Source organism: Gymnoscopelus braueri (genome assembly GCF_963280865.1).
Source record: "Gymnoscopelus braueri genome assembly, chromosome: 22".
Taxonomy (NCBI): Eukaryota; Metazoa; Chordata; class Actinopteri; order Myctophiformes; family Myctophidae; genus Gymnoscopelus; species Gymnoscopelus braueri.
Genome location: NC_137624.1, coordinates 23,191,877 through 23,213,317, shown reverse-complemented (window position 1 = coordinate 23,213,317; position 21,441 = coordinate 23,191,877). Strand labels below are relative to the sequence as shown.

Below are 21,441 nucleotides of genomic sequence, written 5' to 3'. Positions count from 1 at the left end.
TTCACCGCATGGCTGTGTCGCATGAGGAAGAAATAACAGGATTCCAGTATTTTCGTTGTGCAAACGTAGCCCTAAATACTACTACTGTATTTCTCTCTGCTTGAGTGTGGCGACTGGGAATGGTTTCTTCCCACGCTACTGGCCTGTGCTTCCAGCAGGCTTTTTTTTTTGAGACAAGCACTTTCCCCCGAGCTGAGTAAAGGTCCACACAAACAAACGAGGAGTGACACCGGTGTAAAGACGTATCTGCCTGAATCTCCTCCAACACACATATCTAAATGCTCAATCCTGAGGCTACTCAGCTCTGCGAACCCAACACCCCCTTCGTGAAAAGATTGCTTAGATGGAGAGAGGGAAGGATAGAAAAAGGGGTGAATGAGTGTGTGTGTGTGTGTGTGTGTGTGTGTGAGAGTGTGTTCATGGAAGGGGCGGAAGGGGTGAATGAAGTGCTTAGTGTGAGTGAGTGTTCTGGTGTTATAGTACATCCTGTATGTCTTTTCTCTGTTCCAACATCTCTCTATCTCTCTAATGGCTACACTGGATTGCCAGGTTGAGCAGTTACCCCACTGAACTGAAAAGGACTCTCATGGATGTTTAGCAAGTAGCCTAGCACTCGGTCCCTCTCTCGCTCTCCCACAACCCTTCTCTTTCTCTCCGCGTCTTTCTGCCCCCCCCCTCCCCGGTCTCTTTTTTGTTCCCCATGGAGGCTCTAGTTGGCAGGCCCCGGCTAACCCAGGGCATTAATATTAACGCCTCTTTATGTGGATACATTAATATGAAGAAAAACTGCTAGTACTGCATCTTAATGGCGATACTCTGTTAGGGCACAGGCTTCTGCAGGGTGAGGAGTCGGACTGCACAAAATGTTTGACTATGGAGACCAAATGCTTGGAACATAGTCTGTGTCAGGATTTCACATAGAGATGAAAGAAAACTGTGCTGAATGTCATTGGCTGATATTGCATATACAAATTAAATTAACAACACTTTCACTGGTAGTCTGAATTGAAGTCAATAAATGCCCTTTGTTCTGCCTGACCAGTATGCTCTCTAACAACTGAATGAAGGTGGGGTCAATTAGGTACATTGTTCTAATGAGTGGGCTTATCGAGAACTAATGTGTTCATAGAAACAGTTGTCATGGGAACAGAGTCTCTTATTGTGAAGGTGAGCCACACAAAACAATAAAACATTCCTGTGGTAAATAAGAATATATAACTGCTGTGAACAACAGCTGCGTAATTTATATTTCATTGTACAATGGTGTCCACACGCAGAAGAATACAAACTCACAAGCCGCCGTGATGCAACTATAGCCTATGCGATTGTACTGTATATCTATCTACAGTATATACCGTATGTACTGAACTATCTAGCTGGCTCAGGTGGTGCCACCAGTATGGAATGTCGGTCAGGACAAGGAGGCAGGACTTTAAATGTAATCGACTTTACTGAAGTCCAAACAGGTTCATGGGCACAACAGAATAAACTTGGGTGTGGTCTAAACAGAAAGTAATAATAATCAACGTCAATAACTAGAATCCCCGGGGGTGTGCGCACTCAAAGTATTTGCAGACTTTGAGTTATGTGCTGTCGTGGAATCGTTGGCACCTATAACCATGAGAAGTTCATGTTGACGCTGTTTGAGCCAAGCTATGTGTGCTACTAACACAGCGTGGATTTGAGCATTGCACGTGTCAATCTGCGTGCTAGTGCTATGGGGACGATATCCAAAGCGCCCTCTCGCTCATAAAACGCTGTGTTTGGACATGGGTGCTACATGAAAGACCTTTATAAGTTTGTAGCATCTGCCTCTTCTGGCGTTCTCCCTCTCTCAGTGTGTAAGCCAAGTGTAGGCAGCCGCTATCCCATAGCCTGCTGGGCTGTAACCATGACAACAGATCCCATAGCCAGAACTCTGAATCTCCGGTGTTTACACAAGAAAGGTAATAAACAGCCTACTTTTTGGGAAAGTGAAAAACAGGCTTCGTGGTTGTCTGCATATGCTAATGGTCAATGCCCGTGTGCAAGTTCAGATCAACTGCTCAAGCCACTGAGGAGAAGCATGCGGAACAGACAGGTTATGAGTGACTGACGCGTTTGAACTAGACCATATCCGTGGGGGGATATGCGCACATGATTTGGCAACCCGGGAGCCAGCGAACACAAAAACGCTAATAAACAGCTGACATTTGGGGAAAGCAAAAAACAGGCTTGGCTGTTCCGTGCACATGGTAATGGTCAATGGCTGTGTGCAAATTCAGATCAATTGCTCCAGCCTCTGAGGAGAACCGGGCAGAAGACATTTTGGGCTCACCACCACAGAGCTTGTCGAATTATAGGAGGATTCCACCAAAGTTATGGGATAGACCCGCCTTACCTGTGTCTGTATATATGTGCAGCACATCAAGTGGAAGTACTAGGAATTGGGGAAAGGTGGTTAGAACTGTAGAAGAGGTGGAAAAGTACTTCCTTCCGTGGATAAACATCCGTGGAGAATGTCTGAAGAGAGCAGAATGACTGTGGAAAGTGGACTGACTTACTAATCAAATGGCAGGTGTGGGGAATTCACCATGGGTTGCCATGGCAATCAATTGACTCATTACCAGGCCACTGCCAGAGCCTTTTCTTCTCCATATATCGGCAATTTTACAGAATTATACCACGATTTTCCAGTGTCCTATGAGCATAGATATAGAAACCTAGATACCTCATTGGCCCCTGCAGTTCGTTGGAGCAACTCTTATCGCGGCCGCCATTTTCGCGTAGGCAAACAGACACTCAAAGTGACTACTGGCCAATCACAGCGCTCACAGCGCATTGACTACTGGCCAATCACAGTGCGTCTTTTCTGAGACTTGTCAGAATCTAGTTGTCCCTCCCCCACCTGCCTCTGATTGGCCTACAGAACGCCCCCTTCTGTGACACACGCGGAAGCTTGCCTACAGCTTGCCTACGCGAAAATGGCACCCGAGATACCAATGCCTCAGAGCCGAAGGAGGCGTCTACCTTTATATGTCTATGCCTATGAGGCCTTGGGTGAATTATGGGTATCACTTCCTCTTGTCACTCATTCAATTAATTTGAGTGATTCGTGTCAGCCAATAATAATGTGGGAACACAACCTGACAGAAATCAAAAAGGGTCATACTTACCCTACAAGATCTCCCTCCACACAGATGGTGATGATCAATGGCTCTGACACTTGCTCTCAGCTGTAGCCTAACTCCTGTGTTTCATTCTGACTGGCTGTTGTTTCTGCTGCTGTGACACCTGAATCTCTGCATGGGGATTGGTGCTTGTTAAGTGACTTCAGCTTTTCATAATAAGCATTGATCAATTTGAATCAGCTGTGTGGAGGGAGATCTTGTAGAGTAAGTCGGCAGAATAATGTGACCCTTTCTGATTTCTGTCAGGTTGTGCTCCCACATTATTGTTGACTGACACGGCTCATTCAAATGAATTGAATGACTGACTAACAGGAAGTGATGCCCAATTCACACACCCCCCTTTCCCCAGTAAGCTCCCTAGGAAACTTCATGCCCAATATAAAGACGCCATGGTTAATGTGGTGGTTCCCTGTGCCCGGGCCTGTAAAGTGTCCCTGGTGAGATTCTTATAAAGAATTTATCACACAAAAATGTTTAATGATTAGTCTTCAGTGTTTTCATGATTCTTCAGACATGTTAGGCTATACAGCTATTAAATATAATAATATTTTATGTTTGAAACTGTTTTTGTATGGATGGATATTGCAATAATAGTGGTCATTGTGCATTGTCTCCTCATGCTGCCATGATGCTGGTCTTTTGGGTGTGTACGGATTTTGAGGCAGGAGAGAAGTCATGGTGTTGGAAATGCAATGAGCCAGTCCTACTCCTGCTTTTAGCCCATGGCTCAGGGGCTTGTTTTGCCCATAAATCAGTGATTAACTCAAACAGCTCCAAAACAATGAGGTCTCCACTCCGATCTGTGGGGAATTGCGTTAAGTGTGACCATGGGAAAAAAGATTAGCCAGCTTACCGTGACAGAAAGCGCTGTGTGGGATTGCATGGGGGTGGATTCAGGGTTATGAAAGACCATAGATCCATGGATGGTATGATGAATGCTAGATGCTGTACTCCATCCCTCCAGTGTGTTACGGTCATTAATTATTTTCTCTCTCTCTCTCTCTCTCTCTCTCTCTCTCTCTCTCTCTCTCTCTCTCTCTCTCTCTCTCTATATATATATATATATATATATATATATACACACACACACACACACACACACACACACACACACACACACACACACACACACACGCACACATACTGTACATATGCAGATACATATGTTACATACAGATAATGTTCTGCATCTGCCCTCTGAGAACTGTTCATATTCTTGTGCATAATTAGCCATGGTGTAATATTAGGGATTGGCCCCCATCCCCAAACTTCTCTCTCCAAGGACATCCCCTGCATGGAAGGAAGAAGTCAGGATTGGGTGTTTTCTGTGAAAGCATGCCAGTTTTACTCAGTATGGTGCCACAGCAGTTAAGCAGCAGGTTTCTTGCTCAGGGCCCCTCCCAACCAAGAAACATTCTAGGCTAAATAGCTGAAATCTCAAATGTATGAATCTAAGTACCTAGAGGCATGCATGCATCAGTGTCATTACGCTGATACTTCAGAGAGAATATACATACAGTACATGCCTTCGAATCAGTCAGAACATAGTCAAATCCGGAGTGTCAATTTATAGCTGCAATCCTTAACTTTCATGTCTTACCTGGAGGGTAGGACATGAAAGGAGTCATGGATGATGGGCACTCTAACGAACACAAATGGCCGTGTTCCCGGGTGGGAAATCGGGCGAGGAGGACTGCATTAGCAACTCCTACGGGTTGGTGACATCTGACAGGGAGCAGAACTGAGAGGGATAGCGTTCCTCAGCATGCGTTACGTCCTCACTGTGAAACTCTTTACTGTCAGGTGAAAAGAAGCGGCTGGTGATGGCGGAGGAGTATCGGAGGAGACACGTGGGTTGTTTACACCCTCCCCAAGACCAGCCAATAGGGGTCAGCAGCAGTGACAGGGACTACATATGGGAAGAATGGGGCTTGGGTTAATGTTAAGGGCAAAAATTGGGAGAACATTTTAAAGGTAAAAAAAGAAATCGACTTCCGCGCGCGGTATTATCGTTTCTGTTTCCGTCTTATAGTTTCCGTCTAATTCTTTGTGTTATTCATTGTCTCAGCTATACGTTCTAGCTTTGTTCTGCCAGACCACGTCTCCAATTTCCACCACATTTCGGCCTAAAAATCTATCATGCCTTATGGATAGTGTACTTTCAATTGTTCAGTACACATTTGTATCATTATTTGGCCCATATTTTGCCTCTGTTGCTCACAAACATATACCAAACGCGGCCCAAACCTCTAGTACTGTGTACTTGCTAATCTTTGTGGGAAAAGGGTATTGCAATCAACTTAAATGTAGTAATTTTGTAAGCGCAGCATGATGCCCTCAGCCAAGGTTGACTGCTAAACAAGTGATTCTATATTGTATATTCAGTACATGGATTTGAGTGGGGAGAGGACTTCAAGTATGAGACTGTGGTCTGTCTACAGGTGATTAACTGCTTAAGATCAGACTACTAATTACCTCCTCTGTCATGTCTTACCCAACAATACAAACCTGGTTTGTTTGTTTGTGTGTGTGTGCAGACTGTGCACATTTGAAAGGTGCATTCATTTTCTTTTCTTTTCTGTAATTCCTAAACCTGACTTTATATAGAATGTTGTCATTAATATTCCAAACAAAGCAGTTATAATGCAACAACAGTTATCTTCATTTGGATATAAGACTGTTTTTGTTATTTGTAGCTTCGCTTACCCCAAAGGTCCATAAATCTTAGCACTGCAAGTAAAGGTCAAGGGCTCCTTCTAGACAGCTGTTTTCATCACACGCCTCACTTTTGTATTATCATTCATCATTTAATTGAATTGGCGAGCTGTGCTATGCACCATTATGTTATGAGTTATTTGAAGTAAATGTTAGACTTCAGCCAAGAATTTGCCATTTCCACAGTACATTTCTTCCTGGCTTACAGAGCTGACAACTTTTCAGAAAATCTTGGAGGTCACCACCACATGCCGAAGGCATTTATATGTATTCATTGTACTTGAAGTAAAGACGCATTACTATTTATAGCCATTTCCCCACATCACTTCTAATCCTTACCCCAACCATTAAAAAATAAAATAAAACAGTTTTGGCTTCCAGAACCATCAGCCTGGATGGAGTGAGAGAGAGAGAGAGAGAGAGAGAGAGAGAGAGAGAGAGAGAGAGAGAGAGAGAGAGAGAGAGAGAGAGAGAGAGAGAGAGAGAGAGAGAGAGAGAGAGAGAGTATGAGAGAGATTAAACGTGACCAACGTTTCGGCAGGTAACTGCCTTCATACCCTGAAGAAACGTTGGTTTGTTTACTCTGCGTCCTACAATAAAATATTGGCACTTTGGCAGGCTACCAGTGTGTGCCGCCACCTTCTTGTCTCTTGAAGACCACTATTTAATTTATTTATATTAAACACAGATTTATTTCATATGAACTGGTGACGAGACTTTCAGAAAATGCAATAATTAAATTATCTATTTGTTTTGACAGAGTGAGAAATACTGTAGGCCAGGTGAGTGTGTGGGTGTCATATACGTGAGTCTCACCGTCGTCAGTGCATGAGATTTGGCATCTCTGGGCTTAGCCTTATCCTTACAAACTAAATATATAATATAATGGTGACGATCTTCATGTTTATTCATCATGCCATTGAGAAGAGCTTCGGCTTTTCTAATCAAATCGAAAGTATTTCAGCAATTATGCTATTGTTGATGGAAGTGTTTTTGAAATGATAAATATGTGAATGTTAAGTGGGGAAAGTGTAACCAATGAGGTTCCCGTACCGCTACATTAAGCTAGTAGCCACAGTGGGTGGTACAGCTGAGATGTGTCTCCATGGCACTGACACTGTAATCTCTGGATTTAAGGAGTGAGACACCCTTTGAAGATGAGTTAGTATTCAAACTGTTTGAAGTGTTTATGGAACATCAAGCCAATCTCACAGCTCAGGGCTAAACACTAAAACTCTAGTGAATGACGGGTGGCACAAATGACAGGATTAGGTTTTAGAATATTTATTTCTCTGTGGTAATTTGGTGAGATGATCCATGGCAGATTAGTGTGAGTTTGTGTGCTGGTGGTCAGTATTGATGGAAGTTTTCTTTAGTAGCAGAGCTCTTTTGCTGATATCTAATAATTTTACTATATTTTAGTCCAATTAAAAGTAGAGGTGGATGATGTCAGATCATGTCACCTTCTCTTATTAAGACCAGGGGGTCTTACTCCAACTGTCTCAGACGTGGGCGGTGGGGAGCTAAACAATTTACCTGACAATGACGTTAATGAGTTGTATGTGTGTATGTATGTACGGTATGTCCCCTCAAAAGTAGACCAATCATATGCCATTACATGCATGATGTCACAAAACAGAAGCATCTCTGGCCGTGAAACTTCAGAAGAGTGTAATGAGTTGGGATGTTGTTGAAAATCTATGCATTTCTGGTAGTCTTAACAAGTTGGCTGTGGTTGTGCCGTGCAGCATGGAACTACATTATAATAATGAATTTTACCTGTACCAGTCAATCCAACATAATTATGTAAGTTATGTATAAAGACTGCTAAATGGCATAGACCTGCAGTCACTGCACTTTATCTAAACTATTTCACTGGTTTCTCCCTGTTCCTCCTTCCCACCACTCTGTTCATTGGCAGATTAGGTGTAAGACTGTACAGTCGTTTGCTTTTGTATTAAGGTTGTGTAGACATCTGTTCTACACACTCCCACATGCCCTTGTTTTCTGTGGCAGTGCTATATTGTGATACATAAATAAGCAGTGTTTTGCTGTGCTGTATTTCTCTGAGGAATTCACTCATGCTGCTGGCACCATGGTGCGGTTCCCCATTCTCCACTGGGAGACGGCTGGATGGCTTGAACACTCCACCTCACCTCTTTCTTCCATTTTAAACACCCAATTTATTTCCTTCACGAGATGGATCTTGTAGATTGAATCATTTTCACAGTTGGAGGCTCGTTGTGGGCCTGAAATGAAATGAACCCCCAAATCAATTTCAAACGAGAACAACAAGTGAGCTCTCCCCCTGCATCGCTGAAGTACCTCTTCAAATGGATTTTGTTATTGAAAACGAAATGAAGTGTTGTGTTTTTCCCCCGCCCCATTTTCCTTTTATTGCAGATTACTGCTTTGTTCTCTTCACTGCCGTGATTTCCGCTGACTATGGTGTAATCTAGGTTAATTTCAGCACTTTTGCTTTTCATGTCAGGAATTCCATAAAAGTGTCGTTCTGAAGGGTGGTGGTAATTTCTGCCGGGTGATTTATTGCTTTTAAATGGAGCGCCTTTTCCGCCTCTCCTTTGTCGCTGTGAGTTAAGCAGCCATGAAATTGCCTGAATAATGGTGTTTAAATCCAATCTAGGTTTGTCCCCTCAGCTTTCCCGTACACCATTCAATAGCAGTCCTCCTGCTGGTTGTTCTTTCTCTGTCTGCTGCAACTTCTTCCTCACCCAAAGCTCCAGGCTTTTACATTAGTGTCAATTCAGGTTCATAGAAGGATTAACCACTTAAGCTGTATTTCATACTTAGTCGTACGACGCAGCGAAAATAGCAGATCTACAATGCGAAGCATCAAACATGTTATGAGCTTGTAAATCTGCTGTTTTCACTATATATTTATTATTTTAATGTTCACGTAGTATAATGACATTCCCAAAATAGGGATGCCATGTTGACCATTACCGGGGGGTTATAGAGGAAGAGCAGATTTGCTGTTGTGAAATCAGTTGGGAAATTGAGAATGAGTTCCACTTTGTCTATCGTCTTATACCATGAGTTGCATCGAAAAATATTTAATAAGTGTCAAAACTCAGATTTGATGTGGTTCAGTGATGCAGAGAGAAACTTTTTGAACACAAGGTATTTGCACTTGCTGAATACTTAAAAGAAAGTTTGGTATAAGCCAGTGTTTTTATGGTCAGTATTATGTCAGTATCATGGTCAGTATCATGGTCAGTATCATGGTCAGTATCACGGTCAGTATCACGGTTAGTATCATGGTCAGTATCATGTCAGTATCATGGTCAGTATCATGGTCAGTATCATGGTCAGTATCATGGTCAGTATCATGTCAGTATCATGGTCAGTGTCATGTCAGTATCATGTCAGTATCATGTCAGTGTCATGTCAGTATCATGTCAGTATCATGGTCAATATCATGTCAGTATCATGTCAGTGTCATGTCAGTATCATGGTCAGTATCATGTCAGTATCATGGTCAGTATCATGGTCAGTATCATGGTCAGTATCATGTCAGTATCATGGTCAGTGTCATGTCAGTATCAAAAAAGTTAACAAGGAAGTGGATAGGAGTCTAGATCTTCAAACAATCATATCTCCTAGGTCTTAGGGTCAAATTAAAAAAAAAAATGTTTAAAAAAAAAAAAAAAAAAAAACCCTTTTTTTTTTTTTTTTTTTCAATTGAACAGATAATTTTTTCAATTATTGGCAGGCAAGTGATGTATTCAATAGAACGCATATATGCGTTATTGGCAGATACAAACCTTAATTACCACTTTTAGACAACGTTTGCTATTTCTTCTCACATTTAGCAGCATCAGGTTCCACTTATGCCTAATTTATACACTGTTGTACGACTAAGTATAAATCAGGCTTTAGGCTGCCCTATGATGAGTGGCTCGATATCTCCAAATGAATCCCACTTGAGCCAATGTGGTAATATTAGCTCCTCCCTTGTTGCCTCTGCTACCCTCCCTGATTTCCCTGGGTAATCAGATTCTGGGTTGAAATGAGTCTGAATTAATTTCATAAAGTACTGATTAAACAGTGCCAGAGGTATCCCCCTCCTCCAAATGAGTTTAAAAGAGATGCAGATGTCTCCCATTCCTCCCTTAAAAGGATCTAGGGAAGCGAGGGAGGTCAAATAGAAAGTGCCATAACAATGATAAAGGTTTTATTGTTGTATTTATTTTTGCTCTACGTGGGTGTTAACTGACCACATTCAAAATGTATATTTAAATGTACATTGTCTTGATACAATAGGCAAGTCTATTATTGAAATCCTTTGTGACAAATTAATGTCAGAATGCTCAGACTCACCATCTCGTCTATATGAAATTATAATGTGCACATGACCTTTGTCAACTTATCAGCCCAGCAATAATGATCTCCCTCTGCTTGTGTTTCAGGTGAGCCAGAATCCATGACTTCTCGGTACCCATCTCCTGCCGAATTGGATGCCTTCGCCCAGAAGACAGCCAACAGCCCTCTATCCATCAAAATCTTTCCATCCAATATCCGGGTACCCCAGCACAAACAGATTAACAGGATAGTGAATGGCTTAGACACCACAGGCCAACATTACAGCCCCTATTTACAACCCTACTCAGGAGCTCAAGGTTTGTTGGCCGTTATCAATGCTTCTGTGATGGTTAAAGGTGTGGTGAAGAATTGTGAAGGGAGGAGGACTAAACATTCCCCAGCCCAGACTGCAGCTGCACCATATAACAATCCTCTGAACAACAGCTACACAATTACCAGACATGAGCATAAGGCCTATCATATAGGCTCCTGTAAGCGCCGTGATGTCCCTAATGAGACACTTTCCTCCAATGCTATCATGACCTCGGGAGATCAGGGCTTGGCCCCCCAATCTGAGCTAGCAGAGGTCCATAGCCTAATGAGACAGATGAACCGAGTCCCACACAGCCAGGCCATGCAGCCAGTTAGAGAGTCACAAGCCAGCCCCTCTCTCCAAGCTGTAGCGGCTGTGGCCTGCTCAGACCCCGGCTATGTTCTGGGAGTGCCACACCAGAGCAGCCTGGCGTTCTCAGGTGCTGTGCTACCTACCCAGAGTGCCGATATGGCCAAAGCTCGGTACCTAGATGAAGGAGACTACAGACTGTGGCAGCAGAAACCACAACATCAAATTCAGCAGCAACGACAGCAACAACAACAACACTATCAACAGGGGACACTGAGGATGTACAACAATGCTCAAAGGCGCAGTGGCGCGGAGGCTACGGTTTGCCGCTCTCCTGAAGCCTGCCTCCCTTTGGCCCGCTCCACACAGCTATCATACAGGCCACACACCCTCAGCGCAGACACTAATGGGGCTGGGCAGGAGCGAGGCAGCTCCTCCCCTCTGAACTGCGCCGCTATGCATGGGGAGTTCTCTGTTGGACAGTACTTTGCTCCTCCGTGGAACAGCGTGTTGGCCACCCCTGTCAGTGACTGTTATACTTCTCAGGAGCTGGCAACCGGTCACTCAATGGGTAGGCCTAGAGATGTAGGGCTTTCCCACCCACAGCCTCATCCAAATCACCACCACCACCACCCACATCAGCAGCCCCAGCTCCACCCGCCTACTCATCCTCTGGCCTACAGCACAGACCAAAGCCTCTGTTGTGGGATGCCCAGCACAAGCCTGTGCCATGCCTCGGTGCTTAGCAGCAGCTTGCAGTCTCTGGAGTGCCTGATCAGTGAGATCCACCCTCCTTGCATCAAAGAGCGCATGCTGGGCCGCGGGTACGAAGTCATGGGGGTACCTCGACTAATGGAGCACCACCAGCAAAACCACGTTCAACTTCCTGTCTACAGATAAGACCTGGTACTGCCACACAGCAGGGCGCAGAAAAAGTATACTTTTACTATTTCGTATACTTTATGGGCAGAATAGTATCAATTTGGGAATACCATCCTAGAATAAGACATCCTTTTTTATTTGTGCATGTATTTGTAGAAGGCTCTATGTTACAAACCTTAAAAGGTAAATGATAATCATGACTCAAGGGACAAGTTTATTTCAAGATTTTATTCTTTTTTGTATATTTTGGATGACCATTCATATACTGTATGCCTGCATTTCCCAATCCCAGTGCTGTGCACCAAGTCAGGATGAAACTTCTTTTTGTTTTGCCGTTTTCTTTAGAAACTCTATGGCTATAGATTATTTGCAGGCAATGCCTCTGTAGTTCTTCATAGGGTGCCATAATAGACATTAATTTATGGGATGAAATGGGCAGAACTCCAGGCTTCAATATCTAATTTGGCATATATTCTTCATCTTTTAAACAATCAGTGATAGTAAATTGTGCATTTCAATTAAATTGAAACTTAACTTAAATATGGGAATTTTGTCTCGTAATTGTTTGATTTTTTTGATAATATGAAAATTGTGAATATGCTGTTATGTGTTTTTGACATACGTCTTTTTTATGCTGCTGCTTTTAGAGGACATTTCTTTTTATTAGTAATTTAACTGCTTTTTTTTGTTGCTACATTGTTGTTGATTATGTTTTGTCAGCTTCTCTGATTCCTGTCATACCAGGCCTTTGTAAGATTTTACTTTTAAGTTATTTGTGTGACATGTGAGCATCCAGGATTGTCGTGTTTGATCAGTTAGGCAGTTATGGTCAAATTAAAGCCATTTATCATTTAAAAATGTACTTAACGGAGTGGTGCACAGCACAGCATATTGTAACACATCCAGACTCAAACCAATGCTGTGGCATTGAATTCATGCAGGATCTGCCATTTCATTTGATAACCTTTTTTTGTTGACTTTTTGAAGAAAGTGAAAGCATGGCTAATAGGTAAATTGTCTTTTTATTATTTTCCTTTTATCAGATGTATTTCACTGGATTGTTGTGACCAAAACTCTCTCACAACACCTTGACACACTGGAGTGCCACACTGGAGAGCGCAGGCCTTCCCAAGCATTGACAATACCTTCTTTGTAGGGCTATATACCTGACAGCTAATTTGTACAATCGTCATATGACCGCTTCGCTAGGGCTGGGCAATGTGAACTTCAAATCAATATCACAATTATTTCAAACCTGATTACAATTAATGAACGATTATTCCCTTTTTAAAGTAGTAAAAATAGCAGGGCTCACAAGACATCCCATTGTGATGCATTGAGAGCTTGTAGGTCTGCTATTTGCGCTAATAACACAAGGTTAAGTGGTTAATCAGACTAGTCGATTTAGTCGATTATAACAAATCTATTAGAATGTTTTCATAGTGATTCATTGATATATAAGAAATAAAACATATATTTAAAAAAAACTGTTTCTTGTTACTATTAAGTTGGTTAATGGTTCTAAATGCTGGTTTACATATATTTCCGGTGAATTGCCCAGCCCTACGCAGCATCGCTCAACGAAAATAAATGTTTTTTAGCTGGAAAACGTGATGTCATTGTGTCAAATTACTGATTTTCAGTTGAAGTCCAGTTATTTTCGTCGATTGAAATGGAGTGGCACGTATAAAATTAGGCTTGATGGCTTGAACTGTATGACTGAGTAGATCTTTGTCTCTGCACTAGTTCAATTATGCTGACTATTCATCAGCCTGTTGAGCTCTGTTAAATGGCAGACTGTCTCCATGATTACAAAGTGCAATTATTATATAATGGACATGTGAGCCCTCTCCATAGAGTATGTTGTTAAAATTATTACATTTGCAATGTATGACCCTAGTCCCTTACCCACTTTGCCTATTCTTAATTAAGATTGTCAAATAAATACATTTTTATAAGCTCTGTATCTGTTATGGTTATTACATTAAACACAACATTACATTTCAGTCAGCACAGGAATACATTTTTGAACACTTTTATATAAAGGTAGAAGGAAGATGAGACATTTTCTGGTAGTTATATGAAGTTTTAGTTTTGGTGAAGTAATGTATGAAGTGAAACCACAAGAGTATGCAGTCACATCACATCTGTATTATAACTACTCTTACTTTAGTTTAGAAAGGCATGTCTCTTCTATTACCATATGATTTTATTCTATTGACTATTTGAATCACACTGAAATTGTTCATTGAAATTTGTTTCTATTTTGATATTAGCGGGAAGGAGGAATTTATTCCCTACAGTGACTTCATTATCATAGTCTAGATGCATATTTGCTTGGGGCAGGAGCCAGTGAAACCTTGAAAGAATCATATATATGGAAATGGGAAGGCCATCTCCTCTTTCTGTGGTTTTGCATTTCTGTATGAAATCCCTCAGGATAAATGTGCAAGAATATATTACTTTTAATAATATATATCATCCCAATCCCATTATTCAGAAATGACATCTCAGCTATTGAATACTAAAGCCAGATTTATGCTTCGGCGACAAATTGTCATGCAATGATTCACTCGACAAAAATACGATTTTCAACTGGAAATTTACATTTTCAATTGAACATTTCTGTTGGAAATATATATATTTTTTCTTTTCTGAAGCATAAATCAGGCTTTGGATATGCTCATAATGTGCTTGCTTCTTTTAAATGTGCTCATAAATTGGACCTGCAATGTTAAGCACCGACTAAGGTGCCTTTTGGATCAACAAAAACAAGAGCACGTTTAGGTAGGCGAGATATTTCTATTTGAGTTTTAGATAATACCTCTTGTCCACCAAACAGTGGCCCTTCAACCACAGGATGTAAAGGTCTCAATGGAAGAGTATGGAGACCACCTCTAACCACTGTGTTGGTAGCATACCGCAGTATGCAGTATCCTACCAAACTGTATCTATCATACAGTTTGGTTAAAATATACATACAAATAACATTTTATTCACACAAAAAGTTATGGATTGCAGCTTTAATGTTAGAATTAGATGCACAATTTAGAATAAAATAGCACGCGACACTGTCGTATGATGGAGCCTAAGGCCTTAATTAGGCATTAGCTGGGTCCCTTTGGGAGGAAAACAGGAGCCACTCTGGCCTGCAGCAAAACAGTCCCAGTGGGGCCACAGTGTAGATAACAGGGGAAGATTGGGAAGAGAGTCAGGGGAGGAAGAGGATGGTTGATCTGGAAGATTAGGACAGAAGAGTTAGAAGAGGATGGATTTTGCCCCCAGTTATCCGTAGCTTCTTTGAAATACTGTCTGGTCAAATTACGTTGCTATTCAACATCAGCTTCTTTAGATGAGTTCTGCTGCCATTTTAGCCGCAGGCCAAGGTTCAAGTCAAACTGACACACCAAAAACATTGTTCAAGGCCATCTAATATACAGTGCAGTAGCAATAATCCATTGGCACTGCTTTAAATGCTTAAAAGACTTTCATTTAAAGCAGCACTAGGTAACTTTCATGTTCTACATCGGATTCTAACCCTTGTGTCCTGTGTAAGTGCTGAAATCTTTACCACTGATAATAGGGCCTGCCTGCTTGCTCAGGGGGTGAATTGAATCTTGACCTTCAGGTCAAAATTCATGTCAAACCAGAAATGGGATCGTGTTAAAGGTCATGTCTCACCTAGACCCAGGATGTCTCAATAGAAGAGCAGGGAGACAAAATACAACCACCCCAATTATATAAGTGATATTGTATTAACATACTCTACCATACAGACTGGACAAAATGACATTTTATTCATAGTTATATAGTGCCGCTTTAAAATGGAATTTTTATTATTTGAAATGAAAGTGTCACCTCTACAAAAAGAAAAAATCACACAAGTAATGTTTTGATTAAATTTTTTTTTTAATGAGTTCTATATGTAATTTGAGTCTTGATGATCAAATAAAAAGGTGCAGACAAACTGCAATTTCTTTAAACTAGACTTGTCCAAGTTATTATGGAAACATCCATGGTATTATTCATCCAGTAACTGGAAACCAAGTAAATGTCTCCTCCCAGAGGATGAAAAGTGAATTGCTTGTATTTCAGTCACTGGTTAGACTGAATTTATTTCTTTTTTATTATTAAAATAATTGCACATATTTAAAAGAATAAAAAATTCCTTCATTTTTTAAATATCTACAAATACATAACTGAAGTACAAGCATGTATAAAGAAAACAATGCCTGTATCACACCAATAAATAAATAAATTGATTGCATGTTTTGTAATCAACGCAGAAATGTTTTCTAGGGTAGCTGATTTCTGTAACAGTATATTAAAGGAGCACTTCACCTATTTTTGTATAAGTGGTCCTCACTAATGCTCATAAGATGGCACCATTTCTGTTTACTCACTCTGTCTCATTGGTGCGCTATGGACAGTTCAGAAACCTGCCTACCAATGACATCATTGATGGTGATTCCAAGCTAATAGAAACAACAGCCTCCCTCTTCCTGGAAAGTTAGCATTCTGAAATAGAAGCCATTGTTCTTGCATTAATAAAAAACAAAAAAATAATTGAACACTTGTCTAACACTTGTCTTATAATGAGCATGAGTGAGGACCAATTATATGAAGATAGGTTGAAAATGGGTGACATGATCCTTTAAATGTGACATAAACAGCATTCTGGGGGGTTATATTGCCATATTGGCAACAGATTTAGAGTTGAGGGTAAATGTAAGCAGTCTTCACATTTAGCAAGCTAACACAAGGACAAAAATAAAACAAAACAACACACTACTCAATCAACTATTGATTTGTTCAGTATAACTCACAGTGAATCTCACACCATGGTGTAGCAATTTCACACAAGGCACTAACTGGATTAGAGTAATCGAATGAGCTCCTGATTGCGTGAGGATGTTAACATCTCCAGGTAGTACTGGTATACTAACTTTAATTATTGGAGATAATTTGCTAAAACTGTCAATACGATGGAGAATAGATTAGGCAAAAGCCTTGGACAGTGCCTACGCTGAGTAATAGTATTGATTGAAGCCAACTCTCCCTAAGATAGCACCTGGAATAACACCGTTTGGTTCTCATTATGTAATATTCAAAAAAACAACTTGCTGTGAGTGAGCAGCAGGCTGCACAATGTTTTACACAATGTTTAACAATCAGCACAAGAGCTGCTACACCATAGCTGTGAAAATCCTGAAATTGTATCTATACTTTCTCACACACACACACACGCACGCACGCACGCACGCACGCACGCACGCACGCACACACACACCAAAAGACACACATTTCTGGTGTAATGTACACATTGCAATACCATTTTAAAGAACAAGGTATTCATATTTGGTATAGGAGGGATGTGGTAAGAATAAATACTAAAACTGAGTGGAACCAAAATAAATTCTTATGCAGAAACACTTTGATCCTGAAAATCCTGGACTCTGCTGTGACACCTGAGAGGGGTTAAAACAAGAGGCTTGTGAGAATGAATTATGCAGGATACTCTAGTCCAGTCCAGTATGTCTGGTGACATCAAACAGAGTAGTCCAGCTCTGCATTTAGAGCTGTATACATCCCATAAACGGCATCTACTGTGGCGGTGTAGTTGATCAAGAACTGACGCACGTCGGCCAAGCAGTCCTCCTCGTTCACCTCCTCGCCCTTTGACAGTGCCTTGAGGAAATCTGATCTGTAGGGTGCGGCGATCAACGCTGCCTGCAAAGCACAAACCCAGTGTTTATAGATCTTCAGATGTTAACGACTTAAAGGTGCACGAAACCGTAACGTAAACTGATGTTGTAGATTGTTTTCAGTGGTGTAAAGTAACTAAGTACATTTACTCAGTACAAATTTGAGGTATTTTTACTTTACTGGAGTAAATCCCATTTTCAGTACTTTTACTTCTAATCCACTACCAAATATTGTACTTTTACTCCACTAGAATTATTTGAAAACATTAGGTACTAGTTACTTTGTAGATTTTGATTATTATTACAAAACATACAGCAACCACTTCAGCCCTATATACATTTCGGCCATTTGAAAATAGCCGATCAGCTATTTTCAAGAGATTTTTATACATTTGAAAACTTGTGAAATGGGACATTCTGCATAATGTGTACTTCCTACTTTTGTACTTTTACTCAAGTACATTTTTTATTCCGGACTTTTCCTTGTAACAGAGTATTTCTATTTCTATTGCAGTATTGATACTTTTACTTAAGTAAGAAATGTGAGCACTTTTTCCACCACTGACTGCCGGTCAGTCACACATGCGCTTCAGACACAGCAACTTCCCTGTTCACTTCCATTATATGGGAGAAAAGGTCTGGAGCGTCCCGTTGCAGCGAGTTGACGGCGCTGAAGCGTGTTAAGTCCAACATGGCTGCAGCTAATCAAATTAATAATGGGTGCGTTAGATTTAGGTGTGCCTAGACTAGAGCCATGGGTGTGCCATTGTGCAAGCAGCGATAGTACTCAACAGTATTGTCAATTCATATTTGCACACCTAAATCTAACACACCCATTATTGATCTTATTAGCTGCAGCTGTGTTGCTTGAATCATGATTACTATAAGGTTATTATGTCACAACTATACAATGGTGTCTCATGGCGAAAATACCCAATTTACAAACAAGCTCATACTTGGCTTAAAGATCTTAAATATTTTTGTTTTGTTTAAACATTTACAATGACATGCCCTAAATAGGGACTCCAGGTTGAACGTGGTTAAGATCAGATATATCTACTGTGAGCTATTGATAATATTACAATAGGTATATCTGAAGTATGCCTTATATCATGTAAAAGTTCAACAATACAATACAATGAATGGACAAGACTATAAGAAACCAGCAAACTGCAAGTTATGGTACTCACCTTGAAGACCTTCTGGACAATCCAGCCATGATATCTCTTCAGTGCCTCTTCATAAGCTTTGGTGATGTTGACACGGATAAGGTTTGGGTTGTTCTCATCTCTCTCTCCATCTGCTAAACTCTGCAGCAGGATCTGGATGAAACGGAGACCCCTGCAGGAGAATGAGCCTCTTTGGTCATAAAGTTTATCTACGGCTAGGCATTAGGCAATATATTTATACTATCACGATTTGTGATATGAGACTATCATCTGGGATGCCATAAGTGTTGTCTTTTCCTGCTTGTAATCATGGTGTCGGGTATTATTTCAAAAGCCTTATACTTTCAAAAAGTGTCACAAATCTTCAAAAAATAGCCGATCACAACACATTGTAGATCGGCTATTTTAAGGGGGAAAAAGATATCATCACAATATTGATATCGAAGTAATTTCAAAATATTGTGATATTTGATTTAGCCAGACTTGTTTAGTCCAGACATGCTGTTTCACAGTTGATGATGATGTGCCTTTGGAAAGTGCACTCAGTTTAACATTCAACACACATCACACAGGCTCTCTACACACTGCAGGCTACCCACCTCTTCAGCCACATGAGGGCTAAGGTCGCTCCAACCTTTGGCCATTCTGCTCCATGGGTTTCCCTCTCGCTCTCCAGAATCTGCTGAAGAGTTGCATACTTGGCAGGGTCCTTATTGTAAATTCCCCTGATTTTCTGAAAATGTATACACCAGTACACATCACAAACATGCTTGTATTGGCTACATTATTTATCCCAAATTCACAACACTAATATTAAAGCTGCATTCTGTATCTTTTATGTTTAATATTGGGATATGAACCCAGGTCTGCCATGAGAGAGACCAAATATCTACCACTCAGCCAGGAGGCAAATCCCCACGAGTCCGGGGGAGACATTGCGCATATAAGCTTCAGGCGGTACTACTTGTAAACTAGGTATTCTATCTGACACCAGGGTATACATTTCTCAATGGAAGGAAGAGTAGGGAGACCACCTCCAACCATTTAACTAAAATAAATAAATAAGTGCCAGATTGCAGCTTTAAACTGGCTAAGTATTCATAACAGATTAACAGTAGCCTACTACTATGAATGCACAACACTGTAATTCATATTTATACATGTGTTCCACTGGTTCTTACCGTTATGTTGCCATTAATGTCTGATTTAATGGGTGCAAATACTGCTGATCCTAGACAGTCTGAAAGAGAAACAGAACATAAGAGACATTTGAGTCAAGTACAATTAAATATGAATGAATCCTCACAAACACCCAGGCCAGTGGGATGGATCATGGATGTGCCATGGTGGGGGCTGCTGACTAGAAATCACTCTACTTATTGTGAAGAATGCAGCGAATCCTCTGGGGTCAATAAAGGGTTCTTTCACAGGCTAAAGTCACAATGACGCCAATGTGTGTAGACTAGCCTTCACTGATCAGTGCAATGCTCACTACAAAACCCACTCAGAACTCACATCTCTGCACTATACTGCAGTGGTTCTCAAACTTTTTCAAGTCAAGGAACCCCAACTTGATATGACCCCCATCTTTAAATGTTTTGTGCCAGGGGGGACCTCCAGAAGCAAAGATTTGTGTTTGATTTGATTAGATTTTTGGTAAAAGAAATACGAGTAAACACAACAATATAACTTAAACCCAGGATATACACACACAAATGGTTAAAATGATTGTGATGCTGTATTATTATTTTTTATACTGGGGACCCCCTGGAACCCCAGCAAGTACCCCTAAGGGGTCCCCGGACCCCACTTTGAGAACCAATGCAATACTGTATGTCTCCGAGCTCTCCGACAATGTATTTTCTGGTACTCTATGCATGTGCATGTATTACACTGTTACGTCGTGTATATAGCAATAAATAACTGGTGTGAAGATTTTTTTCCTCCTTATTTTCATTGAGAAATCCGTTTTAAAAGGGGAGTCAATGGCAGTGTAGAGTAGACAGTAGTATTCGCTAAAGCGCTGGACGGTTCGAATGTAAAGTTCAGGTGTTACTTACCAAAGAAAGGTGGCAGATGAGACACAGACTCCAGAAACAACTTGGTGTCAAGTATGTTATCAGCAGGCAGCTCTTTGAACTGGTTGTCCAGTAAAAGAGCCATAGTGGAACTAGATCTAGAAGCTTAGAAAACCCTCCTAGTTATAAAGTAACAGTACAGTACAGTAGAAAAAAATAGCTTTCGATTAAAGGAACCCGGAACTGTCGTTCACTCGTGTCTCATGTCACGTTAGTCCGAAAACATCCGATCTACAAGCTCACAGCGCGTAGTGATGCGACGCGCTGTGAGCTTGTAGATCGGATGGCGCGGCGCACCGCCGTACGAGGAAATGCAAGGCTGACGCCGAGACGCGCCCACAATCCATGGACCCGCCCCTATCAGTTTCTTCTGTTGTGTTCAGCAGGTGGGCAGCTTGTGTGATGTGTTGTGTATGCAACAGACAGTGGTGTGGAAAGTACTCACATTTCTTACTCAAGTAAAAGTGTCAATACTGCAATGTAGAAATACTCTACATTTAGTAGTTACAAGTAAAAGTCCGGAATTAAAAAAAATACTTGAGTAAAATTACTTAAGTATTGGTATCAAAATGTACTTAAAAGTACCAAAAGTAGAAAGTTCTCATTATGCAGAATGTCCCATTTCTCAACATTTCACTTTTCAAATCACGACACATTGTGAGCTTGTAGATCGGTAGATTTTCAAATAGCAAAAATGTATATAGGGCTGAAGTGGTTGATGTATGTTTTGTAATAATAATCAAAATCCACAAAGTAACTAAAGTTTTGAAATAATTG

The 21,441-nt window shown here is 40.9% G+C and overlaps 2 protein-coding genes across 3 annotated transcripts in view; one reads left to right on the top strand and one right to left on the bottom strand.

Moving 5' to 3' along the window:
* Nucleotides 1–13,610, top strand: part of LOC308078353 (protein FAM222A-like) — a 28,861-nt gene extending 15,251 nt beyond the window's left edge. For both annotated transcript variants that reach the window (XM_080419481.1, XM_080419480.1), the window contains exon 3: nt 10,316–13,610. In XM_080419481.1, the coding sequence (XP_080275607.1) occupies nt 10,316–11,730 (1,415 nt within the window). In that variant the 3' untranslated portion in view covers nt 11,731–13,610. The remainder of the gene's footprint in view (nt 1–10,315) is intronic.
* A 2,015-nt stretch (nt 13,611–15,625) lies between these two features.
* On the bottom strand, nt 15,626–20,857 carry LOC308078162 (glycolipid transfer protein-like). The gene is made up of 5 exons (XM_080419284.1): nt 20,647–20,857; nt 19,768–19,826; nt 19,186–19,319; nt 18,608–18,758; nt 15,626–17,442 (listed from the first exon to the last, which is right to left on the bottom strand). Exons 1-5 carry the CDS (start codon nt 20,747–20,749, stop codon nt 17,260–17,262), a joined length of 630 nt encoding a protein of 209 aa, XP_080275410.1. The 5' UTR covers nt 20,750–20,857; the 3' UTR covers nt 15,626–17,259.
* Nucleotides 20,858–21,441: the final 584 nt, after the last annotated feature.